At 32.9% G+C, this 26,410-nt stretch overlaps 1 protein-coding gene across 1 annotated transcript in view; it reads right to left on the bottom strand.

Annotated features, from left to right (window-relative positions):
• Positions 1–8,216: 8,216 nt before the first annotated feature.
• The window catches only part of LOC132749034 (uncharacterized), a 38,833-nt gene continuing 20,639 nt past the window's right edge, over positions 8,217–26,410 (bottom strand). The window contains exons 8-13 of the mRNA XM_060738708.1: positions 23,352–23,497; positions 20,494–20,530; positions 14,913–14,995; positions 14,332–14,368; positions 10,628–11,611; positions 8,217–9,894 (exon numbers count right to left, since the gene is read on the bottom strand). Of these exons, the coding sequence (XP_060594691.1) occupies positions 9,410–9,894; positions 10,628–11,611; positions 14,332–14,368; positions 14,913–14,995; positions 20,494–20,530; positions 23,352–23,497 (1,772 nt within the window). The 3' untranslated portion in view covers positions 8,217–9,409. The remainder of the gene's footprint in view (positions 9,895–10,627; positions 11,612–14,331; positions 14,369–14,912; positions 14,996–20,493; positions 20,531–23,351; positions 23,498–26,410) is intronic.

Genomic DNA, 26,410 nt, shown 5'->3' with positions numbered 1-26,410 from the left:
CGCAAACCCATTATGTTTTTTTTGTCATGACGCGGCTCATATAATTTTCTATGATATATTGTGCAACCATTGATTGCAGGTAAAAAAACTCACCAAGCGCACAGCTGTTCTACGTGCAAACAGTGAACAGGTGTGTCTATAATTTAAGTCAAAATTCAACCAATTAAAACATTGCAATGATATTAAATTACAGCATGTGAAAATTGCAAAAAATTTAACTTAGATGTTTTTACTGTTGATCAAAACATGTATTTATCATCTAGTTTCATATAAATGTAAAAGGCTGTGTTGAAATTTCATCTTTTGATGACATTTTATTTCAAAAACACCCAAACTACAATGTGTGGGATAGTAGCTTTAAACTTCATTATAAACATAAAGTTTTATGGGGTGGGGCATTTAGATTGACACTTGTCTGTCCATTCTCAGCTCAAAGTATTTGACCAAGAGTCATAAAACTCTACAGGAATGTTAGTCAGCATGTGTAGTTGTGAACAAAGTCCTGGGGTTTTGCCTGTGGATTTTTCTCAGTTATTGCCTTTGACATAGTATAAATTTGCATTTTTCCACTTGTTCATGCAAAGCTCAAAAGTATTTGATCTGTAATACTGATAATTTACAAGCATGTTAGTCAGCATGTGTAGCTGTGTGCCTTAATTTAGGTTTGCTTGTGGTTTTATTCAGTATTTGTAGAGTTTTTGCCCTTGACTTAGTAAAAAGAGTTTCAATTTGTGTTGCATGTACACCCAAAAACTATTTGACCTAGAGCCAGTAGATTGGCAAAATAGTGGAGTATTGGGCCACCCGTGTCCTTTGGACACATTTCTAGTTCATCTAAAGAATCATAATTACTGTATGCAGTGTGATAGGTTTGGCTACAGTAAAGGCTGCTCACAATTTATTGGATGCTGCACAATGCTTTGACTTGAATTGTCAACTAGCTTTCCTGTTTTGCTGTGAAAAACTTTGCTGTTACTTAGTAAGATATCAACATTGCATTTACTCTAGTAAAAAGTAAAGACATAATTTAGAGCCGTATTTAAAATTATACTCCATGGGATGTAGCAATTATCCAGTGTAGGTCCTGACCACATGGTACGAATGCTCCTCCCTATGTGCAAAGTTATAACTAAAAAGCATGTTTTGTGACAAGCGTGTGTCGGGAGCATTCGGCACTTCTGGCAATTTCTAGTTTTGGATTGAAATAAGTTTTGTTATTGTTTCCTTTGCTATACATATTTATTATCTTGTACAGCTTTATTGCCCAAGATCATCTAAATGATGAGACTGCATTATCAAATTTGTTAAGCTATGGATATTTTTGGGTGTTTTTATAATAATATATTAAGTTTGTAAATAATTTTTGGTTTTCATATATGAACACATTAAACCTTTACTTCATAGGTACTCCATTATTGCATGGCTGGACAGTGTAGATCTAGATAAGCAGGCACAGCTGTTCTCTTTAAGATTCATTAGCTTATGTCAGACTGCAGATCCAGATCAAACCTGAATGTGCCAGCTGATTAGATCTACCCTGGTGGGACAATAGTTATAATGCTTATATATGGAGTTAAGAAGATGAGTGTTAATAATAATTTATCACATACCTGTGTTGATTTTAAGACTGTCAAAATGGTATTGCACGGCCGCGCATATATTTTGTTGTGCAGTCATTTAAGTTATATAAACATGGTGTTAAAACGCCCTAAATGTTAGCAGTTATAATACTATAGGTGCGTCAATGATAAATGTTACTTTATCACTTCAAACGGTCTTTATTATGAGTATGTGATAAATAGAATATTAAATATGTGAAAGTTAATTGCTAAATTTATTGAACTCGTTGAATGAAATTATGGTATGCTCGCCTGAGGCTTGCGTAATATAATTTTGTTCACCTCGTTCAATAAATTCAGTATTAAACTTACACTTATTCTGTATCCTCTTTATAGCACATGTATTAATGAAATGAAAAACTTATGAAATGAAATTTTAAATGTGTAAACTCCTGATTGTGGTTATTTTACCCACAGAAACAAAGTGGTTGGGGGGTATATAGGAGTCAGCTTGTCGGTCGGTCTTTCCACTTTATGGTTTACGGACCATTTCTAGAGTTTGGAATGAGTTAATGTAATCAAACTTGATATATAGCAACCGTATGTGAAAATTTCATTGGTTATTGCTTGTGGTCTTCCTCGGGTCAAGGTCCTTATTACTAAAAATAGAAAAATGTTTTCCGGACAATAACTAGAGTTAGGAATGGCTCTGATATTGTAATCAAACTTGGTATATAACAAGCTTATGTGAAAATCCTGGTTGGTATTCCTTTTTGACTTCCTTTGGTCAAGCACACTGACTGTTACTCAACATATTATAATCAAACTTGGTATATAGCAAGTTTATTTGGATTGCTTTTGCGCCCCCTTTAAAAAGTTCAAGTTGCTGGTGGGAGTATGAATCACCTTATGTGAAAGCTCTTGTTTTAATTTTTAGTGATTTCCTTAGATTATGTAAAGACAAAATAATGACAGAAATTGGGGTCTGCATGCTTTATTATGAGTCCTTTAATTTTTGTTTTGTGCATTTCAAGGGCACGGAAACTGGCACATGTGCCTTGAAAGAGAGTGCTACCAGATTTTCATAGGAATTGTTATGGTTGTAGCGGGATCAATCACATAGTACATTTGTTATACTTTGTTTCATTTTTTATTTTATTTTGTAAATAAATGCACATTAAATTTGATTGAATGAGATAATTAAAATATGTGTTTGTAATTTTAGCACAACTTTACAAAGTATATTTATGGCTGTCCTACTCACCCGGCCTCGGCGTCCCCGTCCATATTTCAGATTAAAGTTTTGGTGCAGTAAAATATTGTCCACTATAACTTTGTCTTTTCTTTAGGTATCAACTTCAATTATATGTTCTTTATCATTAACCACATCTTAGATTTTTTCTTTAAAAATATTATTTTTACTGTTACTTCTTTATTTCCTAAGGGATCAACTTCATACTTCACATATATGTTCCTTATCATCAACCACATCTTATGTGACACAGTTCATAACTCTAGCACCAATATTTTCAGATTTATCTCCCCTTCAACTAGCGGATTAGGATGGTAAAATATCCGGTGTGCACCCCACTAAAATTGTCCTAGTTAATATTTATTGTCAATATAATTAAGTGTTAACATTATTAACAAAGTGATGCATATGTTCATTTGATATGCAACCGTTTCAAGTAAAAACTGTCAAATTTTACGTCCCGGATGTGAAATAAAATTTTCAAATACTTCGTGTCATTTAGATAATTTAAACAGATGGAAAATGAACTTTGAAAATAACTGAACTCAACACATATTTTAATTTTAATCACACTGACATCTTCCACGACGCCTAAGGCTCCATCCACTGTAACTAAGGTAGGAGTGCCAGCATCCACCTCAGAGCTCCCCAGGTATGATCCTTTGAGGCCTGGGCTCCATGATTTTGACGACCTGAGCGACCTTCCCAGCATGCCAACGTCTCGCCAGTTTCACACCCAGTTATCCAGTAGCGTGTATGTCCCTACGCCACAGAGCAGTTCTCTTTCTGTGGCGAAGCGGACGCCTCTTCATACACCAGTACTGCATAATGACGAGGATGACCTCCACACACATGTGCAACACCAGGCCAACAGGGAGGAGAACGTCCTTGATCAAATACTAGGTACCAGCACTCCCATGACGTTCTCCCCTGTAGGAGCGGCATCTGTCACAGAGGCAGAGAACCCCATGATACGTACCACCCGGGAGCAGGCGACCCAGACAAAAACACATCAGGAAGAACTGGCCCAAAAGTACCAGCCTCTAACAGCTACTATCGGTCACCTGGAAAATACCCTCCAGGTATCGTTGGGAAAGGTCACTTTCGCCATGGATTCTAACACCAGAGCAACTCGCCACTTAGGGCAGACCTTAGAATCCATGGCCGAATCCCTTAAAACCCTTTCAAGGTCTATGGAAAGGTACGTTGAGGACACCAGAAGGTACAGACGTGATGAGAGCGCAACAAGATCCGAGAAGAGGCCCCGCACAGAGGACAAAGAGAACTCTCCCACTCTGAAGTCGGTAGTCAACAAGAAAAAGAACAACAGAAATTAATTTGTAAAACTTGTACTTATAATTAATGTAAACTCTAAGATGAATTTTCAAATTTAAGGTTTAATGTTTTTGAATTTAGACATGCAGATATATTAAGATTTGAATCAATTTGTGATGCAAAAGTATTTCATTAGTAAGAATTATTACGGTTCATTACTCTCTATCTTTAAGTGTATTCAATGTAATGTTAAAACTGAGGAGATTATTTGAATATTTTATGTATAAAAGGACTTCATACTGTTATCTTGGTAATTACTAGTCTCTTGTTTGAAATTTATGACTATGATGATGTTAATGTTCACATAGTAATATTTATGTAAAAAAAAAATTTTTTCTTAAGGTGCTGCATCACATCACTGAATTGTTAAGGTGGTTCACCACATCTTCAATATTTGTGTAACATGACATGAATTTAATGTTATGGCAACAGGAGTTTTGCCATGGAAAACCGGGGGGTAATGTAATGATCTAGAAAAGTTTACCTGTTTACTTCATTTGTTCATTTTTACTTTCTGTCATTCATTGATCCTACTTTCGTTTTTGAAGCTTTTACTGGCAATAGCACATTAGTTGACTGGTGTCTTAGTAAATTTTCACAAGACATCAGATCAATGTCACGTATCATGCCAGATTTTATTCTAGTCTGTGAGTTAAGTTTAAATCCCTATATGTTTTCCATGCCAGAATCTGTTGTGTCATGTGTTTTCACGACTTGTTTATCTTTCCATGTAATTTGAATAATCCCTCTTATAAGTCACTATTTATGTTGCATATCAAATTAATCCATGTTTATGAATGTTTCTGCAAGGTAACTTTTCTAGAAACTTGTTAAATCCTTCACATTTTATATTTGACCTCGTTCTGTATTGTGCAGATCCGCCATCTTGGAATTGACTGTGAGCAGTTGCTACTAGCAACAGTCTGAGGCGGGCTATTTGAAATCGCATTTATTATTGTTTAAACTATCGTATTTTTGCAAAGAATGATGTTTAACTCAAGAAAGAGAACCTTTGAGGTAAATGAGTGAATTATATATTAATTATGTATTTTTCCATATATTTTTAAGTAAGATATTGATGTTTTTTATTTTTAAGAGCACCTTGCACTTTGTACACAATACACAGTTGTGAGCTGTGAGCCGCACATCTCACAATGGTGGGCAGTGAGTCTCACATCACAGACATGTGAACTGTGAGCCCCACATCACACATTGTGAGCTGTGAGCTCTGCTAGTATTTAAACCCAGCTCACAAATAATCTTGGCTCCACACATTTTTTTCTTGCTCCGAACTTACGGACGTTTTCGTCAGTATTTTAAACTTAAGGTGCGCTCTAGATTTCTGAAGATAAATATTTTTCATAAGTGATAACTTTACAACAGTCATTCTTAATTGTTCAGAAAAGTTAAATTTACACATTATATAGAGTTTTTATTCTTGTTTATTATATAACAAAGAATTAGTACTTGATATAGATCTTTTATGCTTTGTTCAACTGGTATCTCAATTCGGCGAATCTATCAGTCTTAAATTAAAGATTCGTGTATTTTATGGATACCGTATAATCTCGTGCATTTTTAAAGAAATAATAGCGATTATAAGAATTGTTTTCCTGTTATTGCTAATGCATACATGTTTTGATCTCATTTATTTATTTAATGTTATTCAAGTCTAATTATTAACTGTTGAAATATACTAAATTTCTATATACTTAATAAATAAATTGAAGTGAAACGTCAAAATTTAAACAGACTTATTTGTTCTTCTCATTATAATTCAAACATTTGGTGAAGCCCAGAACTCTAGCAAAGTTCTGATAAATAGTACCTGGTCCATGATTAACAGGCCATAGAAAGCTACCAAAACTAAAGTGTCTTGATATACTGGTTTTAACAAGAGTGCAGCAAACTTATGAACTCCAGTCGACAACTTCTAGCCTAGAATTACCATATGCAGAGAGACTGATAAGAAGACCAGGTGCAAAGAGACTTTCAATTACTAGAGCGTAACAATATTTTTTGCAGAGGACGAGATTATCATTTTATCCATTTCATTTATGACGATGTCAATTTCGATTTTCTTCTAATAATTTTACATGTGTTTCTATTGTACAACAAAGGATTTTCGAGAATATGAAATTACATAGAGTAAGAAATGTTCAATTATTCACAACAACATTTCAAACGTCGTTGTTTTCGTTTTAATATTTAATAATTTATCAAAATATATTTTCAGTTCAGGAAAGGCACGGTGAATTATTACATTATTACAACGAATGTGTCTTTTACTGTTAAAGAGATAGGTGTAGGGATAGTTCACGTCAGAAAATCAAGTTTAGTATAAAACACCCTGCTGTTTAAAATGTTTGCTATATTCTGAAGTACCTTTTTCTAATAACATATTCAATAACAAATAAAAATATAAAGTCATGCTTAAATAATAAAACAACAATTTTAACACAAATGCCTTGACACATGTGCAATCATGAGGCGTCAAGGAGAAGAAAATAAAACAAACAAAATATTTGTTAGTAAAAAGTGAATACGCAGTTCCGGACCATTAAAAAAGCTCTTAATAAAACAGTATTTTATTGCTGTTTGAAAGTTTTAGCTTCCGTTGTATGTTTCAGCTATAGAGAATAACATGCTACTGTCCCTTTTAATATTAAAATAGAGAATCAGGCGAGGCCGATATAGGCTGGAAGAATCAAAACATGCAAACAAACAAAGACGGTAGTATTTTTGTCAAGTTATCATATAACAGTCATAAAAATCGTCAAAATTGCAAGAAAATACTTTAAACTTGAGATAATAATAATAATAATAATAATAATGATAATAATAATAATAATACAAAATGTATTAATTTAATAATAATAATGATAATAATAATAATAATTATTATTATTATTATTATTAGAACAAGAATAAAAGTAATTCTTGTAATCAAATTCCTCTGCCCATGAAACATTAACTTGTAAATCGTGGTATGACTTAATATAATTTATTCCATTGCTAATATAAATGAATAAAACATTATCGGAGAGGGTTTTACTACGAAAACTAATGTACAACACGTTCTGTCTAGTTAATATGTCTTTTCAAAAGTACCAACGTTTCATAATACAACACGAAGTAACGTACTTTATTATTATTATTATTATTATTATTTATCATAAACAAAGCGAACATTGACAAGGCTAGAAAAAAAACATCATTTATTATTTATTTGTTATGTTTATTTTTGAATGTGGCCATCGATGATGCCTATTGCTTACAAGTTATGATTTCATTTAAATATTTCGGTTCTTAAATTCTCGCTTTTTGGTTTATTCGTGATTGAGAACGAATTAATTAGATCATACCACAGCATATAACTTAAACGTCTCATATCTTGCAGTTATTGTTACACTGTTACAGAATGTAATTGTCCTTTTAAATGCTAAAACATATCAGTACATATGTCCCGACTTTAGAAAGGTAAAAGATTCTAAATTGTGCTTACAATATTATTAAACTTAAGGTAGTTTCTGATTGGGGAATTTTATTTCATAGAAAGTGTTGGGCCCACAATACACATATTTCTGTCCATATTATACCATTGTGTACTGGAATTTTTGAGAACACCAACACCTTCGCCTCCTTATCTTTTTTAGCTCTGAATATGATTTATTGGACTTCAGATGTCACATGGCTCCATTTCCCTGACCGTTTTGTACATTTCCTCTAACATGATTTAGCATATCCGAAACCATTTGTATAAGGTAGATTGTGACAAAACATTTTAGTATTTATTACTCCTTAAACAACTCAACACTTTTATTCACAAGTTTTTAAATTAAATGTATTGCAAAACAATTTGATGCAATACAAGATAAAACAGCAAACTTACATTCAAGCATTATGTACAAATAACATACTTTTATGAATAAAATAATGTTACATTCAAACGTCAATTGAAGAGTTTACGATGTACTCAGTACTTATTTGAGTGTAAAACTAAGTTTTAATAACAGTACATACATATCCTAAGGAACTCTTATATTTCCAGTATTGAAAGATGAACACATTAATAAGTATTGAATATTTTGGATTGATGTACTTTATGCTATCTGTTTTGAAATACATTACATATTCATTAAAAATGAATATTATTCTCAACCACATTTTACTGTAAAAATGACACATAGTGCTTTTCCGGTCAATGACAACCTATTTTACTCTGTACACAATTTGTATTCATGTGCAATTAGGATATAATATTTAAAGAGTTTGGCATGCTGCATACATTTGATACATTTGTTTGGAGTTACATACTTTTGATCGGAATCATAATAACTTTGCTCTGAGTAAACATATTAGTTTTGACGGAAACAATTAGATTATTGAAAGCACTTTTGAGCTTCGATATAGAGGTTAAGATTTATAAACAAACTTATAACAATTACATTTACAATACAAATTGATAGGTAAATATACTGCTCAAAATAATGCTTACTACAGGTATTTAGGAGGGGCGATCTAAAATGATAGGCCACTGTTAATATAACTTTCAATCATAGTACAATCAATGTTGGTATACATATGTTCATACATACGAACATAAAAGTATAAAAAGTATACGTATTGTAAAATATCATCCTAAGTTTGGTCTACATGAGCCAAAATGTTAATAAACAACAGATACATATCTGCACAATGCACATCAATGGCCAGCGATGCCCCCTCACCCCTCCTTCACCCACCCTCACCCCCACAAAAAAAAGAAAGAAAATGAAATAAAAATTATGAAATAGTCAAAACGTATACGACTGCAGATATCATATAAGCATAACATTTTAACATCATTCATTTTAAGAAGAAAAGAAAGAAAACATAAAAAACTAAATACAATGTATGCAAAAAACAACAAAACAAAACTAACCAAAAAAAAAGAAAAAAAAACACGATCAGCCTAAAAATATTGTTTGTCATTCAAGTCGGTACGCACATACCGCTTTCATTTTCAAGTCTCACACAAGAATGCGCTTTGCAGTACCGAAACCGAAATATTTATTTAGAAAGGATCCAAATGGTTACGTGGAAATCATTCTCAGTGATGTCGGAAATATTTCTGACATTGTCATTCGTTCGTGTTTCGAGCCGCCGATACTAGTAAAATCATCATTTGACTCGAAAACGGTTATACCTTGACATTTGTTTCACTAGAATTAACCCTAACACCATAAGTCAGGTTTAAGAACAAAAATAGTATGTCGTTGATTTATTGGCTTGAGATTCGAGACAACCTATCTAAAATCGTGTCTAGTTTTTCGTCCATTTCCTTGATTTTCTCACTAAGACGATGCCATCTAAAATCACAAAACTTTGAAATACCGAGATCCCCTTTAACGGCAGATATTGGGATAATAATACCGTGTGTATTTAGTTTACCAACACAAATCCCAATACATACTAACTGATTGTCAGAATCTTTCACGAACACGAAAGCTCCAGAATCACCAAAGTCATTGAACAATTGAGTGCATGAATTTAATTCAGGTCTAACTGCTATTTGATTTTTTAAAAGAAATGTATACTCATTGCTGCCAAGTGTATACTTACGCTCATATTTAATCATTCGGACCGTGATATTTTCAAACTCTATATATCCTCTAGTGAGTGCGGTCGTTCGCCCATATTTTAAGACCGGTGTATTGTATTTTAGGTCAGATGTCCCTAGAGTTCTTCCAGTTTCGAAACACATCTCTAGCATGAAAAAAAATCAGTGATTACTTATATGAAATTTAAAGATATACTATGCTCAAACTTGATATAAGAAAATATTGATAATTACTGCCTAGTCTCTTTGTAATTATGAAATAAACATGTTTTGACTTCACACATTAAGTTGATATGTCAAATTTAAAACTCTACACACTATAGGTCGCCACAATATGAATATATATAGTGTCGTTAAAAAAACTGGCAGTTTTTTTTAAAAAAAGACCAACTTTACTTGTCCTATAATAGGGAACGTGACTTCCAATGTACAGTTTTATTCATTTTTTTATACAAATTAAACATATTCAGTAAGAATTTCATAGGTTTTAATAAATTTCTTCGATCAAAATATTTTACTCAAAGATGAGCATAGTATATCTTTAACAAAAATACTATAACAGGGACGTTTTCACGACAAAGTATTCTAATGTCTTGTTAAGTTCATGTGACTGTCAACGTTGATGTTTTCTGTCTTTACTGTAAATGGCCTTTTTATAAAAATGGTTTAAGAAACATGGACCATGACATAATATCAAGCATAATATGTTTAATCATTAAGAATATGTAGGAATCTGGTAGATGCCATAAGCTAGTTTAGAAAGAAATTATGCAGTACAAAGTTTGGTATGCAGGAAGTGCTAAGTCTGCGACAAACTTTCAGAATCTAAAGATAAATATATCAAATAGATGTATTATAGGTCGAAGTTTGGTTAAGTACCTGATTCTTCTGGGAAAAACCCGGAATCAGGAGCTGCACCTTCTATTTTGAAAACAGCAATATCGATACCACTTGAATCTTCACTTCCAGTTCGGTAAACCGCTTCTTTCACAGGACCAAGCTTGTATTCATGTTGTGTTGTGTTTGGATGAAAAACCATTGGCGACTCCTCTTTTGACCAAATTTTCTTTTCTCCTCTGATATCATGTATCGTTGCTTCTTCTAACACAACATGTGCACAAGTGACACCGCATAATCCAAAATCTTTATGATAGAAAAAACCACCCAGTGTTCCAAATGATTCAAGAGGAGTCTTATTTGATGTAATTTGACAACCCATTTTGACAGGTTTGCTATACCTTTCCGACGGCAAAATTGTTCTCTGAAATATACCCTCTCTAACATCAACCGGAATGCCATCTAAATTGTCTTCAAATTTATTTTCGTGCAGTGGAATTTTACCTTTTGCAATAACATATAAAACAATGCATGGTTGGAAAGAAACAAGATGCTCGGATTGCCCTAAACTAAACCTTTCAGATCTAACATTACTTCCTGATATAGCAGATATATATTGGTGATTTCGAAGAAGACGGTCAGAGTGTTTATTAATTACGCTTCCTAAATCCTCTAATTTAGAGAAGCATTGATTTGTCTCCAGTTGATCTAATTTTTGTAAAACTTGTTCTGATTCTTTGCTACATGAGTCAACATGAATAACAAAGACATTGTAACCAGTCTTTTTAAGTTTGTCTTTGACCTGCAGATTGTCTTCGATGCCCTTAGAAGTGAGAACAACAAACACGATATCATCATTTGCCTTTGTGTCGTAAGCCGGCCAAACGTGCACAATGGAGCTTGACATATTTTCTAAGAACTTGCTTATCAGCTCACATTCGTCATAGATTTGAGTTTTGTTTTCTTCCCTTCTTTTCCATATCATGTTAAGTTTTTTCTGGTCTATCATAGATGGCTGTGGTGTGACTATAATGATAAATTGCAAAAAAAATCACAAACATTAAAGAACACAATATTTCCGTACGTATTTTATTATGCTGCTGATAGGTAATGATTTATATTATCCCTACGTGAGGCGACAGTGTTCAACCCTTTTCACCTGTATAGAACAAAACCAGCCTGTATATCTATATAGTCTGTCCAGCTCAATAAATATAGCTAACTAACATAAAGATCTAATGCCCTCAAAAAAGAACAGTAACATATTCATCTCATTGGTTATGAAATCCCTCTTTGCATGTAGATGTTTTGCTCTGGAAAAGCGGATTCAATCACCTCTCAGAGTAACCTTGGCCTTTGACCTCGAGATCTGGTTCATGCTTCTGACACTGCTTCTCATACTGGTGGACATTTCTATAAAGTTTAATTAGACTCCCTCCAAATGTGTAGGGGATATGCTCTGGACAAAAAATCTGCATTTTATCTACCTTTTGTGACCCTAACCTTGCACAAATTGACCGTTACTACATGTTTCAGCACTGTAGTCATGATAATGACCATTTGTGTTTCTACCCCTCAATAAATGAAGGCTAAATGGTCCGAAAACACATTTTCCTCTGAACTTTGACCTTTTGTGTGACAATGACCTTGGTCATAAATTTTGCACGCGACACTCCGCCTTACAAGAGTGAACATTTGTGCAAAGTCATAGAGATCCGTCTATGCATGTCGACGTTTTGCTCCGAACAAGCACTTTTTTAATGACTTCTAAGTGTGACCATGACCTTTGACATAGACACCTGATTTATAAGCACGAAATGTCATTAAAATTCCTCAATGTGTTTCAGAGATTTGCCCGGGACAAAATTGTCCTCCGCCCGTTCGCAAAACCGCAAGCCAGGGGAAAGAAATATTGAAAGAAAAATGTTTAGCATATAATATTTTGATACGTTTGGACTACATTTATCAAAAACTCAATTGCATGCATCTCCATTTGCATTTCAACACGTAAATCATGAATTTTAGCCCAAGCGACGCGATCCTGTCGATGATTTTGTGTTAACGATATCCCCACTTGAGGCCAACGTCTGGCAGCGTGAAGTCTACTGTCGCACTGTCCTGTCACAAATTCACGTCCCGGTAGAATTTCTGAGATGATTAGCCAACCTGCGACGGAACATAAATCGATTTCGCCCTGACGTCACAATAATAAAACGGTATTTTGCCAACGTTGTTTTTCGTGGTCTTTTACATCACCTGTTAGCTGATATCTAGTTTTTAGACGACTTATAGTCGATTCCCCTACGTGAAATTGCCGTTCAACTTCCCTTGCATACATACATTGAGCATGCCAATAGTCATTTGACATTGAGGTAATGTCATTCCTGGAACACGTACCATTAAATCATTTCCAAATACAAATGTAATTTGGTTATGGTATAAGATTGACAAGGGGGTATTATTTCTTGATTTTATACATGACAGATGTCGTGCTGCACGTGCTTACCATGGTTTATCAGTAACTACACGTTTTGACACATCATTACCACAGATGCGTACAACTGTACATGGAATCTATGGCATAGGTCAACCTAGACATTTTAACCGCATAAATCATGTATACATACATTGCACTTAAATCTAAATGTACCCTTACAGAACTTGCTAAATTTATTTCTTATTAGTATATTATGTAAGAATAATGATAATAAATTCGATTACTTATATATTTCAATAGCAAAAACAAAACGTTCTATTTCAGATAATGTGTTGTTTAAATATCTTATATTTAATAATATTTACGAATTTAGAAAACATTTTTTTTTCAAAACAATTATAATTGCACAGACTTATATAAAAGGGTTGAAAAATAAATACAAAAGGATTTAAACAAAGTCAATGTTTAAACACAACATAGTATCAATATATGTATAAACCTCTGAAATCGGTATCATCCTAGAATCAGACATTTTGTCAAGACGGACAGGGTCTTGTTACCATCAAGATAAATATCTTATAGAACAAATGTATTATTTAGTCAATATGAATGTACACGTATATTGTTCAGGTTTGAATTTTGAGAAGAATAAATTGAGGAGTGTGATGACAGTGAAATATTATCAATCTTCAGTAGTGAAATTAGAAGTAATGTCGGTTTCTTTTGCTCTTGGCTCTTGTTCGCTTATTTGTAGTGTTGATATTTGTGCCCTGGCATGTATAGTGGTAGTCTAAGGTTTTCAGAACTTTTTTTACTGTACAATTGTTGTACAATTTTTGGCATATATTTCTGTTTGATAAAAAGGATAATTTTTATTACATTGTGAGTTTACATCGCACCGACACAGGATAGTTCATATGGTGACTTTCCATCATCTTTACTGTGGGTTAAGACCTCAGGTGCCCTTCCGTTCATTATTTTAGGCATGAATTGGCGCTTATGTAGAACCCCTCGACGTTGCACAAGATAGCTAGATAGCTTTCTAACATAAAAGACTCCAAAGTCTCTTCTGGGATTCGAAACCACAGCAGTGAAAGGTAAATAGATTAAAGTCAACGACCTTTACCGTTTACCATCGTTAATTCAAAAACTTGTAGAGTTCTAATTCAAATCAATTTACTTGAAATAGCCAAATTAACATCGGTTGTCTATCACCAATTTAATAAATACTGCATATTTAATATTTTCTTTTAAAATGTTTTAGAAAAAATGCTTGTGAATTTAAACATCACATCAATTGAAACTTTACCTGTTTTTTGTGTTTGCTCAATGTCCCAAGGCTGTACCTACAAAATTGAAATTGAAGTGATTTGGAAACACTTTAAATTTGATATAATGGAGATGCAATTTAAATGAAAATCGATGGCAATATGACTATTTTACGAATAATACAAGTGCAAATATTGAAATTATACTAATGGATTAAAAAGATGATAGTGATGTCAAAAGTAAATGACATGTAAAATTGGTCGTACTTATTCAATGAAGCTATGGTTGGGTATCAACTTGAAACTAGACACTTTTGTAAGTCAAAATAAAGAAATTACCACCAGCTAGTAAAAGATTCCGATGAGCTTGATCATCAACTTACTTGTTGTCAAAGAATTATATAACATGTATGAAGTGAAAGGTATGAACATTAACTCCTTGAAAAATCACATATCCAAGGCAATTAAAGTACATAGGCGAAAAAGCCGGAATTAAAAAAATATATGTTCCGTTATCATCGTTTCTTTTCCTCGCCGACCACAAATCCGAAAGGATGAAACATGCAAAATATGTTGATATTAGACTTATATGAAAAATAGCATACGTAATAACCGTAGTTACCGTATCACTACTTTGGTGCCACGTGTTCCTTCGTCGCCGTATGGTTCCTGGCGAGGGTTTTCTCGCAATCGGAGGTGCATCAGCTTTAAAATATGTTGTTAAAGATTAATGTTAATAGTCATTAGCTTCCATTCTAACCAGGTACCAATTTATTTTTTATCGACTTCGATGAAGTTCGAAAGTAAACAAAGATGATAATAACTTTTGATAAAACAAAATCAAAACATTTCAAAGAATGTTTACTTAGAGACGAATAATAAAAGCCATATCATCACCATCGTTTTTACCAATTCCAAATCTTAAAGTTACCTTATCGTATTTATCATGTAAAAAAGGATTAAAGGAGATCCAATTTCAGTAAAAAATGAGTCATATTTCTTGAGAACAATTATATATGTCATTGCTGCTTGCATGTTGTATATAGAAATTTGAAACTTCTGCTATAATGGGCATTGTAAGGCATCTTCGTATCAACTTGTTCATCTTCAGCATCTGGATCCATGAATTCTTAATATAGAGAACAACATCAAATTAACAAGAGCTATAAGAGGATATAGTACGCTAGACCTTTTATATACTGGTCGCAGTAAAGAAAGTCTTAACTATTAAAAGAATCAATTATAATATTTATATAGAGGATATTGCATAAGTGTAGTTTAATACTACATTTATTGAACGAGTTGAATAAAATTATGATGCGGCCCCTCTGGCGAGCATAAATTGTTTTGATTCAACAGTTTAAATAAATTTGTATTGAATCTAACACGAAATAGAATATTTATTTTTAAATGTTAAAATGATAATTTTCGAATGACGGCCCTAGTGTCAGCTAAATTAGCGCTCTTTAACGCATGTTTTATAATAGCTAAATTTACGTCCGGGTCAAAGTGTTATAATTACACTAGTGTAATATCGTTTTTGTATTTTGTGATCGCAAGATCAGTAAATACATAGCTAACATCCACGGTCTAACACAAAATTTCCTAACAGTCCTAACGACGCAAAGTAGTTCTCACTCAAAACTGCTTAAAAACCAGGGCTGCGTTTCATGGAGAGTCCTAAGTCTTAAGTTTGTCTTAAGTCAAAAATAGTGACAATTTTGCGTTTCAAAGAAAGTCTTAAAAAAGGTCCTAACTTAGGAGTCCTAAATTTATGACCAAAAACAGTCCTAAGTCTAGGAGTGGTTTTAAAGGTATCTTAAGATTGTTTCTAAGTTAAACCACTCAAATCAAAAAATTCTTTGTTGAATTTTGTTTTTGAAAAAGCTATCTAGAATGATAGATAATGGTCTAACTAAGAAAATAAATCCGAATTTTTCCAAGTTTTTTTTTAAATTCAGCCCTTTAACGCTGAAAAACAGTTTTTTTAAAAGATTTGTTTACTTTATTTCCCCAAATGTACCCCAAATATGCGTGCAAAAAAAGACGCTCAAATAAATAAAAATTTAATTATTTTGGCGCTGTTTTCGTCCTTTTTTTAAAACTATGAAATTAAAAAAAAAGGGTTTTTTTTAAATCGTTTTTTTTAAAAAATGGTTAAAAATTTTAACTCAAACAGGATAAAGGGAAAATTTACTTATTTTTTAAAACTTAAATATTTTTTAAAAATTCCATAAAAAATTCCAATCCGGGATTATCGCATCCCATTGAAATTTTGAAAACTTTTTTCCCGGAGGGGAAAATTGGTCAAAAAGTTTTTAATTTTTAAGACAAAAGTGGACATTTATTTTGAACGGTTTTAAGTGCAAATCTTTTTTTTCCTAAAGGGGGTAAATTAAGTCCTAGGTTTTAAGGTTAATTTTAAGGATTTCTCCATAAAAACGCACCCCGCAATTTAAAAAAAAAGGGAACCCAATTTTTTTACAAGTGCCCAACCCAAATTACAACCAACCCAAATTTTTTTAAATTTGGGCTTTTGGGCTTATAAAATTTGTTAATAAATCAAAACTCAAAAAATTACGCGAGGGAATTTAAAATTTTAATTTCAAAAAAATGCTATTTACGTGTCGTTTACCAAATACTAAAAACAAATTAATCCGGGACGGGTTTAGTTGGAAAAATATAGTTTCTAAAATTTTTTTGGGAAATCCTGTTTGGGCAAAAACTTTTTTTTGGCAAAAAATTGATTTTTTAAAATTTTAAAAAAAGGTTTACCCTGAAAAAATCCTTCCAAAAATTAAACCCTATTTCAAAAAATGAAATAAAAAATTCCCAAAATTTTTGGAAGATTTGATTTATTCGGGCCTCTGTTTTTATAACTTCTCCGTGGTGCAGGGGTAACGCGCTCGTTTAATGTGTGAGAGGTCTGGAGTTCAAATCCCAGTCGAGTCAACATTTTTTTTTAATTCTTTTTTTAGTGTCTTTGTTAAGGAAATAGCCACGATATGCAAGGATAAAGTGTGGCTATCATAAAAAATGAACATAAATGATTTTTAGCAACCGATATATACATGTATACAATCATTTATAATCCATATGTGTAATGCATGATCAAACCCACACTTGTGTAATTGTCCCTTATTATGTTATCGCTATTAGCGAAGACCCCTCTAAAGGTATTTACTAACAATATGACACTGGTTTACATTACCATGTTGATCCATGTTGATCATGTTGAGCATAATTGTTTATTATACAAATAATTGTAATATCTATTTTAATAAAAAAAAATACAGATTTTATGAATATTGTTTTCTTTTCTTTTTGTGTTTTATTGTGCTATTTTAATACTGAGTTTTTACGTTTACTACTATTTTAAGAATTCAATTGTCATATTTGACCGCTATTATCAAGACGAAAAGTTTCCATAAATTAAAGTAAAAATATTATAATTTGTTTTTATATTCTTAACTGGAAAAAGTCAGATAAGATTCATATGGTTAAAATAAAATTCTTTGCAATCTTTAATAACACGAATATAATAAAATTGTTTTGATTTTAAAAATCCATATACAATGTACCTTTTTCTTTCCAATTATTGTACATTTGTATCTCAATATAGATAAAATAAAACATGTTATTGTTTTTTTTTTCGAATTGTATGTTTATGCATAATAATAATCAATAAATTTGAGAGTTGATCTGTGTTTATTAATTATTGTAAACCAAACTAAGTGACAACATTCATTTTTGAAAAAAACTTATATAACTGTAAATATTTGTTCTGTTCTGTGACGATATCAAACATCTACTTCCAAAACCGGGAGAGACCGACATAAAACGTGTGGTACTCGCCGGTCACTAGTAAATTCCGGTCAAAAATAGACCAGGAGAGACCGGGGAATTACCTGATAGGAATACATCCCTCTATAAATAGATTTTTTCGGAAAACTCATCATTCTATTCAGCTTAGGGATACATGTACCATAATAACCCACTGTGTACTACAAAATGATAAAATAAAAAATACCCCGAAGAGCGCGATTTATCGACGGAAAAGGTTATTTCATTTGAAAATGTTTGCATTGCGAAATTCTCCAGTTCGCTATTCATTGTATATATCGCGACATTTCATTTTTAAATTATAACAAGTAAAAATGGTTTCCTGCGGGGAACGTTTTTTAATGATATAAATATATTTTCATTTAACTATTTTCAATGGGGGGGAGGATAACCAGGAATATAGTTGACAGTAATCGATAAAAATAGAAGAAGGTCTTTGGAAACTGGTGACCGTTGATGACCGGAGAAGGTCGAACATAAAAGAACTATTTCGTTTTTAAGAAAATAATTAAATAGGCCTACCATTTTATGAATAATTCGAGCAAAAAAAAATAAAGTAAACACACAAGTTTCGCAGAAAATATCTCTATTTATTATGGCAGATGCCACTACGAATATTTAATTTTGTAGATTTTCAATGTATAAACAATTTATTGTTTGTAACATTTTGAGATACATATTAAAGAAACATTGATAATTTTCAAACACATCATTCAAGTTTTTTTCACCTAAACGGTAACATATTATAGAAAATTAAAAATATCACGTAATTGTTTTTTGTTCTTAATTAGGTGTCTTATTCCCTAGAGGATTATCCGTAACGTACGACAAACGGTATTTATCCAGGTTTCCGTAAAGGTCAAGTTAACCAATCATGTACGGTTTACAGATCACATGCTCCTCCATGTACCGAAAACAGGTCACGTGCTTCCTCCATGCCTCAAAAGTTAAACGCGTACCAATACCCTGCGGTCTCCAGACCGCAGGGAATCAAGCCCCTTTCTTTTTAAAACGGAATTTTTCGGCTTTTTTTAGCCCGAAAAAGGGTTTGGAGAAGTTGCTGTCCCCCCTTTCTCATTCCTAAAAAGGCGCCTTCCCCGAGAACCCAAAAATAAACTTTATACAGGAAAACAAAAAAAGATATACAGTAGTTTTAGTTTTGGAAAAGACCCAAAAATAAAAACAAAATTGACCCTTTGGGAATTATTAAATGGTTTTATTACATTTGCCCCGGGCGGTTATTTTTGGAAACATATTTTTTAACAAATAACGGGAAAGGAATTTGAGTGTCCAACCCCCCCAAACAATTTTAAGAGTTAAAGGGTTTTAATGATTTTCCCCGCTTTTTGGATAATTTCGAAAAGATTTAATGTTTCAAAGGGCCCGATTTTTAGGGGGTTTTCCCGAAAATTTTTTTCCCAAGAACAGGTAAGAGATTTTTGGGGGAAAAAAGATTATTTTTGTTAACTTGAATCATTTGCCCAGTGAAGAAAAAAAGGAAGGTTCTTTTTTTGCCGCCCCTTTTTATTTTTAATTGGGGGCACCTTTCCTTTTTATCAAAAACGCCGGAAACCCTGTAAAAAAATTTTTTTTAACCGTATTTTTGTTCAATTTTTTAAATTTTGAGAAAATTTAATTTTGGGAGTGGATGACAGTGAAATTTTATAATTTTTCGGTGTGAAATTAAAAATTTAATGTCGGTTTTTTTTGCCGGGGCTTTGTAGGTTTTATTTTGTAATTTTTAAAATTTTTCCCTGGTATTATAGTTTTTTAAGTTTTAAATTTTTCAGATTTTTTAATGTACAAGGGGTTTTGTACAATTTTCGGTTGCATATTTTTGTTTATAAAAAAAAATAATGTTTAAAAACTTTGTAAATTTTTTAGACTTGGGGTTAAAACGTCTCCCCCGACACAGTTTTAAGTTTTTGGCGTTTTAAAACCCTTAAAATGGGGGGGAAAGACCTTAGGTGCCCTTCCGTGCATAATTTCGGACACGAACGGGAATTTGAGTAGAACAACCGACGTTCCCAGAGCAAGCTAGATAGCTACCTCAGATGAAAGAAACCAAAGTCCCTTTCGTAATTCGAAACCACAGCGGATAGGACAAGTAGTTTGAAGTCATCAGCCTGAACACTCGGCCACGGATGCCCCTTAATACATTATTGTTAATTCAAAAAAGGTTATCTATTTTTACTTTAATCAATTTACTTGATATTGCCTTAGTGTTATTGTTGTCTCTTATAAATTATATGAATACATGTTCTTCATATTTAATGTTTTTTTTTTGTTTCTGTTTTTTTTTAAATGTTTTAGAAAAAAGTGCTTGTGAATTAAAACATCAAATTAATTGAAAACTTTACCTTGAATATGTGTCTGCACAATGCCCCGACGATGTACCTACAAAGTTAAAATTGAAATGATTTGAACATAATTTTGATGTAACAGTGATGCAATTTTATACTACTGAATCAAAAGGGTTATTTCGATGTCAAGAAGGTATGTCAAAAATACATGATGTATAAATTGATCGTCCTTTTTTTAAAATGCATTGAAAAAAAATGTCCTTCTAACTCTTCTGATTAATATATAAATGCAATACCCGGTCAACAGGACACTTACATGGAAGTAAGTCATATTATTAATTACATGACCGTTACGCTACTGAAAGATGCTGCTGAGCTCGATAATCATCTTCGTAGTTTTCAAAGAGTTACATTCCATTTTAAGTCAAAGAAATGAACAATAACTTCGTTATCATTTGTTTCCTTTCCTTGCCGGGATAAAAAAATGTATATCCAAATTTTATTAGAAGTTATGTTAACAAGATTGCATTTGTGAAAAATGCTATACCACTGATTATATAATACAGCACTAAATAGAAGTGAAGGAAGTGTTTCTATACAATTTAACTTTGCCATAATGCAGTTGAGCCTAGTGGATTTGGTGGTCAAGGTCATATTTCACATGGCCTTAATTTAATGACTGTACACCAAAGGACAAGAAACTAAGTCACATTTTCAAAATCTGGGACTCAGCTGATATCAAAGTTCAATTTGACATTTAAAATTGGACACATGGTCCAAAATATATGGCTGTACATCAAAAGACAAAAAGTAGGTCACATGTCAAAGTCTAGATCACTAATATTAAATTCAATTTTACATCTCAAACTGTGCGCATTGTCCATATTAAATGGCTTAACATCAAAGGATAAGAAAGAAGGTCAAAGTCCACTTGGTAAGGGCAATTCTTAGACCCAAGGTTAAAATTCAAACAATCTTAAAACAGGCCCACCAGACAATGTTTCATGTCAAATATCTAAGCTCAAGCTTTCTTCTATTCAGAAAACATTTGTTTTAGTTCTGTTTTTACAATACATGTTTGTACATATTAAAAATCAAAGACCCCCGGGACGGGGCAAATTTTGACCCCAGGGCTGTGATTTAAACAATCTCGTAAGAGGTCCCCTATGCAATGTTGCATGCAAAATATCTAATCTCTAGCCTTTGTCAAATCAGAGAAGCTTTTTCAAGTTTTTACTATACACATGTTAGGGAATCCTATGAACCCCAGAGGTAGGACCAATTTTGACATCAGGGGCAAAATTTGTACAACTTTGATGGACGACCTTAAAATAATATTATATACCAACTATCAAAGTCCTAAGCATAGAACCTTCATACCAGAAGATTTTTAAAGTTTTTTTATATGTATATAGTGAAAATCAATGACCCCCTGGGCGGGCCAATTCTGACTCCAGGGCTATAATTTGAACAGTCTAGGTAGAAGACCACTATACAATGTTTGATGCAAAATATCTCAACTCTAGCCTTTGTCAATTCAGAGAAGAACTTTTTACTATATGCATATAAGGAAAACCTATAAATCCCTCGGGCGGGGCTAATTTTGACACTTGAGGCGAAAATTAAACAATTTTTGTAGAGGACCTATCGATGATACCAAAATCAAAGCTCACACAAGGAGACTTTTTACTATATGTACATAGTGAAAATCAATTACACCGCGTGGCGAGGCCAATTTTGACCCCAGGCTATAATTTGAATAACCTTGGTAGAGGTCTACCAGACAAAGCTTTATGCAAAATTTCGATGCTCTAGGCCTTGTGCGTCTTTACAAGAACATTTTTAAATTTATTCTTATAATTTCTTTTGGTTGCCATGGCAACACGATTTCTGCACGGCCAATTTTGGTTGAAATTGGGCTTGTTGTTTTTCACAAAGATGTTTAAGTTCACTATAACACACACACACACACGCACACACACACACATACACACACGCACACACACACAAACATACACACATGTGAATCGCTATATGCCACGGCATCGCAGATGCTGCGATGTGATACTTAAAAGAAAACAAACCTACGTAATGAGTAGTTATTGAGGTCGTTAGTAAGTGTGAGATAAATGTGAGTGTCCGGGCAGGAGCGCACCTGTGTGCATGCTTTTACATCCAGTGTGTGTTGCAAGAAATGTAGAAATGTCATGATCGTGTGCAATTGTCAAGCTAAAATAAAACACCTTTTTATGACAAAGAATGGAATACATTTGACATCATCAGTAATGTATTAATGGATATCCCTATATGTTAGTTTTAGTCACTTGTGTTAATATTCTTTGCATTGCTTGTAATCATTTATTGATTTTACTGGTTTTTATTATAGTGGCAGTCATTTTGGAAGCCCTTGTGAATATTGAACATAACAAAATAATAAAGATATATACTTTCATTCTATAACTAGCATCTTATCAACTATCATGTTTAGAGCTTCATCTGTTATTTAATGTGGTCTGGAACTGAATATATTACATATATTGAGAAATTTCTTACGGATAACAAGTGTAATTCAGAATTCATTCAACACTTGTACTTAAGAATATTTAAATGTGAATTGGAGAAACAATATTGTATATTGTTGTTTAAATGTTTACACTTTTAATTTTTTTAGTGAAAACAGGAAAACATACTTTAAACTATCTGTGTATCTTTTTTATGTTTTATGGTTATTAAGTGATCTGAATAATACCATAATATGTATTTTGCTTTGCTGTGATATAATAAGTCTTGTTTATTGAATATAAAATATGTCTTGTTTCTTGAAATACAATATGTCTTAAGTCTATAATGTACAATTAGGATCGATATGATATTGATGAAATATAAACATCACTTCCTGTAAGTTACATATTTACTTTTTCATTTGAAGAACTTTTCTCTAACGCAGCACGGCGACGAAGTAATACCTTCTCCAATTCATTTGTAAGGTCACCACATGTATTTATATCTTCATCTTGCCTTACGTAATTCCCAGGGATGTATCCACGTCGTCTACTTGCTTCTGCAAGGAAACAACCTTGATTATATTTTAAGCTATATAGTTTTCGTAACAAAAAATGAATATAATGAGTCCTTTACTGGTTAAATGTGCCGTTTCAGTTGTGAATTTACTACATAGATAGTTCTTATATTTTGTACAATAACGCTCAGTTTAAATAATTAACAAGAAATATAAATCCATTTCAGCTCAAAAGAAAGAAAGGTTTAAATGTGCAGAAACTTTTAGTCTTAATAATTTGTTCATAATAGCGAGTTCGACGAGCTGGCCCGAATGGCCTGTTCGCAAAGCGAGCTTTACGGTAACGCGAGTACCTGCTAAGTGATGGTTTTGAAAACTTTCGTCCGAAGTACCGAATTGGACACATCGCAACTTTTCGAATTTAAAAATAACGATAAAAACTGAGGAATTCTGACTGAAAACGGATGTGTAAACTGGTCACCCGCGCACGTCAATGGGAACCATTATTGGACAGGGAACCAGAATAACGGAAGCTGTGTATAAAATATCGAATGACAGTTTTAAAACGGAAAATGTAAATTGAAAATTGAAGGCGCCATTCTGTTTGAAAAATCTGATAAATAAAAACAATTTTTTTGTCGAATTTTGTTGTGAAATTATCTAGAATGAAAGAAAATGGTCCGAACACCAATATCTTTTATTCAGTCGTTAACGCTGTACAGACGTTTAAAGTATTGTTCACGTGACGTCACAATGTAGCGCCAAACAGCTAGTGCAAAACAATCAAATCAAGTACGCTATTTTAATGTCGCAAACGTTTTAAGTAGGGATGGCAACGAGTAACCGGTTAACCGAGTACTCGATCGAACGTCCGAATATCGGTTAACAAAACTGATATCCGATTACTGCGGAAAATATATATATTTTTTCTATTTTTTTGCGATTTAGAAAGATTGGTGTATCCAATTGGTTCAAAATTCGGAGATGTGCATGTATCTTCATACATACCCGTTAAATGCAATCAAAAGCATCATTGCAGAGGTGCGAAAATGATATCATAACTTTAACGAGGGCGATCAAAGTTTGGCACGCTCACCTGCTCGCTTATATCATCCAGCCCTCTTATGATATTTAATTACCTTTAATTGTATAGCCGAAGTAACTGCTTTGAAAACAACAAAGGGCGATTGCTATCATGAATGTAAGAATAAAGGTAGCTAGTATTTAGAGTAGACCCGGTTAGACTTTTGTTGCCCCGCCGATCAGTCTATACTATTTCAAGAAGAAAAAAGATATATGAATTGTTATACTTGTTTAAAACTTGATATTGCATTAATCAAAACGTAAAATATTATGTTGTTGATTTAATTATAATTAATTTGTCTCCCGTGCAGTCATATTTACTATCTACAGAATTCTATTAATTTAAATAGAAAACGAATGTAGCATGCAGACGGTGTTGATATTGTGTTAAACTTTGAAGATCACTGGAAATCATCCGAGTAACCGAGTACTCGATCGGAAAAATGAGCGGGTACTCGAGTATTGATTTTGGTATTCGTTGCCATCCCTAGTTTTAAGTTTACATTTATTTCACTTTTAATAATCTTTATTTCGCTTGAAAAATGATAGAGTGAAATAAAATAAACAAACAAAGTTTTATCAACGTTTCTAAAACTCGTTCGTTATTCATTTAACGACAGGGGCGGAGCCATATTTAACACAGGGATTTAACTCAATACAGGGTTGGAGCATAACCTCTAGACGCTTGCAGAAATCATGATCACAAAATAGACAAATATCGTTTTTTACGCCGATTTTTACATTTTTCATTCATAATTGTACTTAATTCGGTGTGAAAAAATGAATTAGACCTATTAAAGTTCATTCCGTTAGGTAAAAAAGGCAAGATTTTAGCATTTTATTATTCAAGCGCCTTGCCCGGTATACCGGAATACGGTATTTAGTGTGGTGCTCCAATCCTTTTTTTAGTCTCAATCTTTAACACAGTACGTGTGACGTCACACGCACTCGTCACTGCATTTGAAATAAAAATGAGCGATTATTTCATACCATTTCACGTTAAAAGTACATCGAGCTCGCCTAAGTTTTCTAATCTACACAAATGTATTCTTATTTCAGTTGAATTTACCTGGCTTTTGATGAGGAGCCGATATCAAACAAACAAATAAAATTTACATTTAGCCTGCTGTGTAAAAGATTTGCAAAGATTGCGATTGAACAGATAATCTAAGAGGTAAAAAGTTTCACTAGTTAAGTTACCAACAGTCTAGAACCTGGTCGGGGCCCCTGCGACGAGTGGTTCTGGTCATTTGCTTCAAACCATTTGACCCACACTTCTGTAAATTTATTGATATGAGGAAGCTATCCAGCTAGCGTACGGACGTTGGTTGTTCTTTATCATAATTATGCTTGTTGTGTTTGAAATAATGCTAGGACGGACAAATGAGGTTTTACTCTACCAGGAAAACATGATTGTGGCCATGTGACCAACACAGTGTTGGTTTTTCTTTATACGGAAGAAAACAAAACAATGCAGAGCCTTGTCAGACAGCATGGTTGTGTAGTCTGATTTGGCTTAATACTTGTGGTAAAAACTGTTCATATTCGGTTTAGCAGGATTAGAAGTTGAATAATTTTCAGTTTGCATATCGCAAATATTTACCTAGATGTTTCAAAATTAAAACTCCTGGAAATGAGATTGTTTTAAAGTGGACTCGCGACCACGGATGGGCAGACGGACGTTCATCAAACAAGATGGTTTCCGGTCAATAACTAGAACCAATGATGATACTCGTTTATCTAAATAAAACATGGTATGTAAGATATCGCTTGTAATTGCATTAGGGCCAACTAGGGTTAAGATTTAGTAACTTTATAGATATAGAAAAACGATAGACGGTCAAAGACTATATATAGGAATGAGATGTTCCA

Source organism: Ruditapes philippinarum, unplaced genomic scaffold (assembly GCF_026571515.1).
Source record: "Ruditapes philippinarum isolate M1 unplaced genomic scaffold, ASM2657151v2 ctg2413_1_1_1_1, whole genome shotgun sequence".
NCBI classification, from domain to species: domain Eukaryota; kingdom Metazoa; phylum Mollusca; class Bivalvia; order Venerida; family Veneridae; genus Ruditapes; species Ruditapes philippinarum.
This window is presented reverse-complemented; position numbering and strand designations above follow the sequence as displayed.